At 31.9% G+C, this 10,137-nt stretch overlaps 1 protein-coding gene across 1 annotated transcript in view; it reads right to left on the bottom strand.

The window, feature by feature from the left end:
- Positions 1–1,008: 1,008 nt before the first annotated feature.
- Positions 1,009–10,137, bottom strand: part of LOC144446574 (CDK2-associated and cullin domain-containing protein 1-like) — a 38,468-nt gene continuing 29,339 nt past the window's right edge. Inside the window, exons 8-9 of the mRNA XM_078136371.1 lie at positions 6,612–6,661; positions 1,009–1,774 (exon numbers count right to left, since the gene is read on the bottom strand). Coding sequence (XP_077992497.1) covers positions 1,731–1,774; positions 6,612–6,661 — 94 coding nt within the window. The 3' untranslated portion in view covers positions 1,009–1,730. The remainder of the gene's footprint in view (positions 1,775–6,611; positions 6,662–10,137) is intronic.

Raw genomic sequence — 10,137 nt, 5'->3', positions numbered from 1 at the left:
CGTATTACCCTGGTAGGACCAGTGTTATTCAGTCTGTACCGTATTACCCTGGTAGGACCTGTGTTATTCAGTCTGTACTGTATTACCCTGGTAGGACCTGTGTTATTCAGTATGTACCGTATTACCCTGGTAGGACCCGTGTTATTCAGTCTGTACCGTATTACCCTGGTAGGACCTGTGTTATTCAGTCTGTACCGTATTACCCTGGTAGGACCTGTGTTATTCAGTCTGTACTGTATTACCCTGGTAGGACCTGTGTTATTCAGTCTGTACCGTATTACCCTGGGAGGACCAGTGTTATTCAGTCAGTACCGTATTACCCAGGTAGGACCTGTGTTATTCAGTCTGTACCGTATTACCCTGGTAGGACCTGTGTTCTTCAATTTGTACCGTATTACCCTGGTTGGGTAAGACCTGTGTTATTCAGTCTTGCCATTTTTTCTATGTCCCCAAATGAATCTCCTCTGGGAGGCTACCATAGCAATTTTACAGTTTGTAAGTTAAAGGGGAACACAAACAAGACAAGTTTCATCTTAGCTGCATTTCTTACAATTAGGAAACACAGGCAAGGTATTTGTAACTTCCGATCATCGTGAGTTATGCTAATTACTGTAACAAATCAGACTCAGAAGAGATTAGTTGTACATCAGGACAACATTGGTAATAAATAAAGTTACTGAGGTGCTTCACACCACTTGAACCTCTACCAGAACAATGCTGGTTTAAAACTTCTTATTTGCTTTCTTGCCATTGTTTCTCACCAATGTACAGTAGGCCACTTATAATACTATTTCAGAAAGTTTGTTTGGTGCAGGATAGGTAAAAATGCTTTTCTGGGTCCACTAAGTATTAGAAATGCAGCCAAGGTAAAAAATAGCCCCACCTTTGTTGCCCTTTCAGGACTTTTAAATAACATAACGCCATTTCAAATTTGAAAACTTCTATTTTTATAGATGGTATATGTGTATAGATGCTGATAGTAGAAGAATGTACATGTACATGTTGTTTATCATAAATCAGTTTTACTGTATATTAATGTACTACACATTACAACAACAGGTTACCTTTTATACAATACAATCTATAGTTATGGCCATAATAGTGTCATTTACTTTCTTTGCCTGTTTCTACACAAATTGACACTACTTGCGGATTTATAATCAACAGATATTTTACTAACAAAAGGCAAGTACACACATTAGCATACACTTGGGTAGAAAAGTTGTGTGTCAAGAATTGCTTAAAACGTTTGATTTCTCCTATCTAGATTTAGGAGTTGACAAAAACCACTCGGTGGTCATAACTGGTTCCACTATCATCACTTCAAGGAACAGATGAGATGACCTTTTAATTTCATCAAAGCATTTACAGCGTGAATAGAAGAATAATTCTTTCATATCAGTCAAATGTTGATTGACAAGTGAAGTTCTTCACCTCAATACTTGCTTGATGTATTCCAGGAGTAAACAAATGACCTCCAGTCATAATAGTTCGGCCTTCATCAATGCCAGGCAGAAGGATCTTTGCTTACATTTTGTAGGTTATCTCCTTGAGCATATACAATAGTGCAAGAATGAATGCTTTTAACTCAACTCAGATCTGACAAACCACCTCACAATACTGTGTGTTTGCCAATGTCTGCTTTTTTTACGGCGTTGAAATGTTTCAAAGTACAGTGTGCTTTGTTTATATCTTTTAAATGCAAAAGTTCTGCTAAATTGCACTGGTTTTCAGCTGCTGGTATTCTTCGGCATAAAGCTTAAAGGTAAATTTTCTGTTGAAGAAAGAAAAATAATCCTTAAGGAAGATTTATGAATTATGAAGAGTTTGGTATGGATACAAAACTAATTTGTAAAGAGAGGCAATAGTTTATGTGTACAAACATAGACATACATGTAGACACAGTGTAGACACACAGAGACAGAGATAGAGACACAGACACACAAATACACAGACACAGACACACAGAGACAGAGATAGAGACACAGACACACAAATACACAGACACAGACACAGACACACAAATACACAGACACAGGTAATAATCAAAAGTTTATGTGTTGCAGACACAGACAAACATAGGCAGAGACACACAGAGACAGGGATAGAGAGACAAAGACAGACAGACAGACACACAGATAATAATCACAAATGTGTATATATTGTAGACACAGACACCCAGAAACAGAGATAGAGACAGACACACAGATACAGAGACAGAGACACAGGTAATAATTACAAAAGTTTGTGTTTCAGACACAGACACCCAGAGATAGACAGACAGATACAGAGACAGAGACAGACACACAGATACAGAGACAGAGATAGACAGACAGATAGATACAGAGACAGAGTTAGACAGATAGATACAGAGACAGACAGACATATACAGAGACACAGGTAATAATCATAAAAGTTTGTTTTGCAGACACATACAGACATAGACAGAGATAGAGACAGAGGTAATAATCACAAATATTTGTGTTGCAAACACAAACAGACACACTGTCAAGTAATAACTATATATGCATAGCACACGATGTATATAACCACTATTAATAGTATGTGTACACACTATGTATATAACCACTATTAATAGTATGTGTACACACTATGTATATAACCACTATTAATAGTATGTGTACACACTATGCATATAACCACTATTAATAGTATGTGTACACACTGTGCATATAACCACTATTAATAGTATGTGTACACACTGTGCATATAACCACTATTAATAGTATGTGTACACACTATGCATATGACCACTATTAATAGTATGTGTACACACTGTGCATATAACCACTATTTAGTATGTGTACACACTGTGCATATAACCACTATTAATAGTATGTGTACACACTGTGCATATAACCACTATTAATAGTATGTGTACACACTATGCATATAACCACTATTTAGTATGTGTACACACTGTGCATATAACCACTATTAATAGTATGTGTACACACTATGCATATAACCACTATTAATAGTATGTGTACACACTGTGCATATAACCACTATTTAGTATGTGTACACACTATGCATATAACCACTATTAATAGTATGTGTACACACTGTGCATATAACCACTATTAATAGTATGTGTACACACTATGCATATAACCACTATTAATAGTATGTGTACACACTATGTATATAACCACTATTAATAGTATGTGTACACACTATGCATATAACCACTATTAATAGTATGTGTACACACTATGCATATAACCACTATTAATAGTATGTGTACACACTATGCATATAACCACTATTAATAGTATGTGTACACATGGTGCATATAACCACTATTAATAGTATGTGTACACATGGTGCATATAACCACTATTAATAGTATGTGTACACACTATGCATATAACCAGTATTAATAGTATGTGTACACACTATGCATATAACCACTATTAATAGTATGTGTACACACTATGTATATAACCACTATTAATAGTATGTGTACACACTGTGCATATAACCACTATTAATAGTATGTGTACACACTGTGCATATAACCACTATTTAGTATGTGTACACACTATGCATATAACCACTATTAATAGTATGTGTACACACTATGCATATAACCACTATTAATAGTATGTGTACACACTGTGCATATAACCACTATTAATAGTATGTGTACACACTGTGCATATAACCACTATTAATAGTATGTGTACACACTGTGCATATAACCACTATTAATAGTATGTGTACACACTATGCATATAACCACTATTAATAGTATGTGTACACACTATGCATATAACCACTATTAATAGTATGTGTACACACTGTGCATATAACCACTATTAATAGTATGTGTACACACTATGCATATAACCACTATTAATAGTATGTGTACACACTATGCATATAACCACTATTAATAGTATGTGTACACACTATGCATATAACCACTATTAATAGTATGTGTTCACACTATGCATATAACCACTATTAATAGTATGTGTACACACTATGCATATAACCAGTATTAATAGTATGTGTACACACTATGCATATAACCACTATTAATAGTATGTGTACACACTATGTATATAACCACTATTAATAGTATGTGTACACACTGTGCATATAACCACTATTTAGTATGTGTACACACTATGCATATAACCACTATTAACAGTATGTGTACACACTATGCATATAACCACTATTAATAGTATGTGTACACACTGTGCATATAACCACTATTAATAGTATGTGTACACACTGTGCATATAACCACTATTAATAGTATGTGTACACACTGTGCATATAACCACTATTAATAGTATGTGTACACACTATGCATATAACCACTATTAATAGTATGTGTACACACTGTGCATATAACCACTATTAATAGTATGTGTACACACTATGCATATAACCACTATTAATAGTATGTGTACACATGGTGCATATAACCACTATTAATAGTATGTGTACACACTATGCATATAACCACTATTAATAGTATGTGTACACACTATGCATATAACCACTATTAATAGTATGTGTACACACTATGTATATAACCAGTATTAATAGTGTGTGTACACACTATGCATATAACCACTGTTAATAGTATGTGTACACACTATGCATATAACCACTATTAATAGTATGTGTTCACACTGTGCATATAACCACTATTAATAGTATGTGTACACACTGTGCATATAACCACTATTAATAGTATGTGTTCACACTGTGCATATAACCACTATTAATAGTATGTGTACACACTATGCATATAACCACTATTAATAGTATGTGTACACACTATGCATATGACCACTATTAATAGTATGTGTACACACTATGCATATGACCACTATTAATAGTATGTGTACACACTATGCATATGACCACTATTAATAGTATGTGTACACACTATGCATATAACCACTATTAATAGTATGTGTACACACTGTGCATATAACCACTATTAATAGTATGTGTACACACTATGCATATAACCACTATTAATAGTATGTGTACACACTATGCATATGACCACTATTAATAGTATGTGTACACACTATGCATATGACCACTATTAATAGTATGTGTACACACTATGCATATAACCACTATTAATAGTATGTGTACACACTATGCATATGACCACTATTAATAGTATGTGTACACACTATGCATATAACCACTATTAATAGTATGTGTACACACTATGCATATAACCACTATTAATAGTATGTGTACACACTATGCATATGACCACTATTAATAGTATGTGTTCACACTGTGCATATAACCACTATTAATAGTATGTGTACACACTATGCATATAACCACTATTAATAGTATGTGTACACACTATGCATATAACCACTATTAATAGTATGTGTACACACTATGCATATGACCACTATTAATAGTATGTGTTCACACTGTGCATATAACCACTATTAATAGTATGTGTACACACTATGCATATAACCACTATTAATAGTATGTGTACACACTATGCATATAACCACTATTAATAGTATGTGTACACACTATGCATATGACCACTATTAATAGTATGTGTTCACACTGTGCATATAACCACTATTAATAGTATGTGTACACACTATGCATATAACCACTATTAATAGTATGTGTTCACACTATGCATATAACCACTATTAATAGTATGTGTACACACTGTGCATATAACCACTATTAATAGTATGTGTACACATGGTGCATATAACCACTATTAATAGTATGTGTACACACTGTGCATATAACCACTATTAATAGTATGTGTACACACTGTGCATATAACCACTATTAATAGTATGTGTACACACTATGCATATAACCACTATTAATAGTATGTGTACACACTATGCATATAACCACTATTAATAGTATGTGTACACACTGTGCATATAACCACTATTAATAGTATGTGTACACACTATGCATATAACCACTATTAATAGTATGTGTACACACTGTGCATATAACCACTATTAATAGTATGTGTACACACTATGCATATAACCACTATTAATAGTATGTGTACACACGATGCATATGACCACTATTAATAGTATGTGTACACACGATGCACATAACCATGTATGCAATGATATGCAAATGAGTACACAATTATTCCGTGAACATGAAATTGTGTGATCACACAACAGATTTCAGCAGAATTTGTTGTTTGCTATAAACATATGTAATAATAACAGAACACCATGACACATGAGTGCCAGTATAGGTACTTAGGGATATGTACACTCATGACTGCAGTGTTTTCTGCTGCACTTTCACAAGCATAGCGAGTACAGTACACTGCAAGTACTCATACAAATACCTCGGGTACACCACACTTCCACTCACATGTCATGGGGTTGTCATAGTATCAAATTAGCAGAGCTCTTACCACAAATTTGAATATGACATAAAAGTATCGATATTAAAAGATTATTTTGGGTACCAATAAAATGGTCTTTTATGACTACTGAGATTGAGAGAAAGTAATTAGAAAGCATGCACAATGATGAATCTTTCATTTGAAGTGTTTGATATAAATGAGACAACATTGTACATACTTGGTATGCTATCTTCTCCAGCTCTCTTCCGACTCTGTCCCCCACCTCCCCTGTTGATGACAAACATACGTTATAGATATTAGTGTTTATGCATACATAAGTTGAGCATTTGCTTGTATTTACTCAATTTCTATTGTCTCTGTTTTCATTATTGAAATGACATTCCTACAGAGATCAGGATAGCTATCAACACTAGATAGTACATCCCAAGATTAACAGAGAATGGGACATCAAACTACCAACATCTATAACTGGCTGACCATACCGCCACCTAGTGGTCAGTTGTAATTATGGAATTTGTCACTATGGTGAGGATCTTTAGTCATGACAGATAGAAATTCCGATGACTTAGTTGAACTACTTGAGTCTTGTAACCTCAGCACTTCAATTCTTTTGCTCTGTTGTTTCCTTTTTTCAGAGGAGAACACCACACACATTGCATCTTTGATGCATCTAGGCTTCCTATACTTCAACATTACCATGGTCCTCTTGAGCTTGGTAACATGCTGAACCATCTTGTGATAACAGTGTTTGGAGTCATGATGGGTGAATGGTTAGAGTGGTCAGCTTTGAATCTGCAGGTTGCAGGTTAGAGCCTTGTCACTGCCATTTGTTTCTGAATGGCTAAAGTCCTTGGGCAAGATTTGAACCACAATTGTGCCTCAGTCAACCTAGCTATATAATTGGGGACCTGGTAGGATGTAGGTTGTCATGCAAATGCTTTAATCCTATGCGCTTAAAGAGGCTGAAATGGATTGTATGCTCCCCGGGAGTTGAGGAAGTATATAGTAGGCTGTTGTGCTGATATAGATCTAAGCCAGGGGTATTAATTGTAAAGTAATTTGAGCACAGTGTGGGAAGTGCTATATAAAAATAGCACCAATGGTGCACAACTGTATTGGCTGTTGCTAGGGGTGTGGTCTTGTTGCTAGGCATATTTGTATACATTTTGGAATCTTTAATCACTTGCCTACGTTCCCAGTTTTCATCTTCGCAATATAAACCATTATCACTTCACTGTTGCTATGGGCGTGGCCATGGTTGCTAGGGCCAGTTGAGTACAAATGTTTTGAATAAAAACTGCAGATAACATCTCCAGAAATATCCCTACCAAGTATCAGTGCAATTCACCATGTAGTTTTCAAAGATTTCAAGACTGTTTATCTTATTAAAATCTTAATCTTAAATTAACATGGGTCTGTATTACTAAGTACATGTATATTATTACTAAGTACATGTATATTAATACTAAGTACATCTATATTATTACTAAGTACATGTATATTATTACTAAGTACATGTATATTATTACTAAGTACATCTATATTATTACTAAGTACATCTATATTATTACTAAGTACATCTATATTATTACTAAGTACATGTATATTATTACTAAGTACATCTATATTATTACTAAGTACATCTATATTATTACTAAGTACATCTATATTATTACTAAGTACATCTATATTATTACTAAGTACATCTATATTATTACTAAGTACATCTATATTATTACTAAGTACATGTATATTAATACTAAGTACATCTATATTATTACTAAGTACATCTATATTATTACTAAGTACATCTATATTATTACTAAGTACATGTATATTATTACTAAGTACATCTATATTATTACTAAGTACATCTATATTATTACTAAGTACATCTATATTATTACTAAGTACATGTATATTATTACTAAGTACATCTATATTATTACTAAGTACATCTATATTATTACTAAGTACATCTATATTATTACTAAGTACATCTATATTATTACTAAGTACATGTATATTATTACTAAGTACATGTATATTATTACTAAGTACATGTATATTATTACTAAGTACATCTATATTATTACTAAGTACATGTATATTATTACTAAGTATGTCTATATTATTACTAAGTACATGTATATTAATACTAAGTACATGTATATTATTACTAAGTACATGTATATTATTACTAAGTACATCTATATTATTACTAAGTACATCTATATTATTACTAAGTACATCTATATTATTACTAAGTACATCTATATTATTACTAAGTGTATGTATATTATTACTAAGTACATCTATATTATTACTAAGTGTATGTATATTATTACTAAGTACATGTATATTATTACTAAGTACATGTATATTAATACTAAGTACATGTATATTAATACTAAGTACATGTATATTATTACTAAGTACATGTATATTATTACTAAGTACATCTATATTATTACTAAGTACATCTATATTATTACTAAGTACATGTATATTATTACTAAGTACATGTATATTATTACTAAGTGTATGTATATTATTACTAAGTACATCTATATTATTACTAAGTACATCTATATTATTACTAAGTACATGTATATTATTACTAAGTACATGTATATTATTACTAAGTGTATGTATATTATTACTAAGTACATGTATATTATTACTAAGTACATCTATATTATTACTAAGTACATCTATATTATTACTAAGTACATGTATATTATTACTAAGTACATGTATATTATTACTAAGTACATGTATATTATTACTAAGTACATCTATATTATTACTAAGTACATCTATATTATTACTAAGTACATGTATATTATTACTAAGTACATGTATATTATTACTAAGTACATCTATATTATTACTAAGTACATCTATATTATTACTAAGTACATGTATATTATTACTAAGTACATCTATATTATTACTAAGTACATCTATATTATTACTAAGTACATCTATATTATTACTAAGTACATGTATATTATTACTAAGTACATGTATATTATTACTAAGTACATGTATATTATTACTAAGTACATCTATATTATTACTAAGTACATGTATATTATTACTAAGTACATGTATATTATTACTAAGTACATCTATATTATTACTAAGTACATCTATATTATTACTAAGTACATGTATATTAATACTAAGTACATCTATATTATTGCTAAGCACATCTATATTAACAACTACAACTACTGTGTCTACATTTCATAATTTGTCTCGGGAATATTCATTGACCTCACATACTCAAAGACTGAAAGTACTATAAATCCATCAAATAAATTGACTTTTATTCCATAACTTGCACTGGTTCCCACAACTTTTGTCGACAGATGTACATGACTTATTTATGATATTTTTTGATATTAGATGTTCATATCTTAAACCCTTTTCTCCTAGTTTTCTCATTTTCACAAACCAGACCTATTATTTGTTCCACAACACTGTGAAATAGTGACTCTGGTTTCTTTTGATGAACGGACCTGGTACTTCAGCTTTAATAGTAATAAATATTTATGTGTAATGATGTGATAATGATCCCATATGTTCTGTAGTGCAAGCATACTTGTTCACTGTACACATGTATCTAACGCTGACTGTCGACTAATTATATGATGTACTTATACTCTGACTTAACCTGATTTGTGAATGAATCTCAATGTTTAAAGGGCCATTGCCTTGAAGCAACAGTATTTTCT

Source organism: Glandiceps talaboti, chromosome 15 (genome assembly GCF_964340395.1).
Source record: "Glandiceps talaboti chromosome 15, keGlaTala1.1, whole genome shotgun sequence".
Lineage (NCBI taxonomy): Eukaryota > Metazoa > Hemichordata > Enteropneusta > Spengelidae > Glandiceps > Glandiceps talaboti.
Note: the sequence above shows the minus strand (reverse complement) of the source record. Positions and strands in the feature narration are given on the sequence as shown.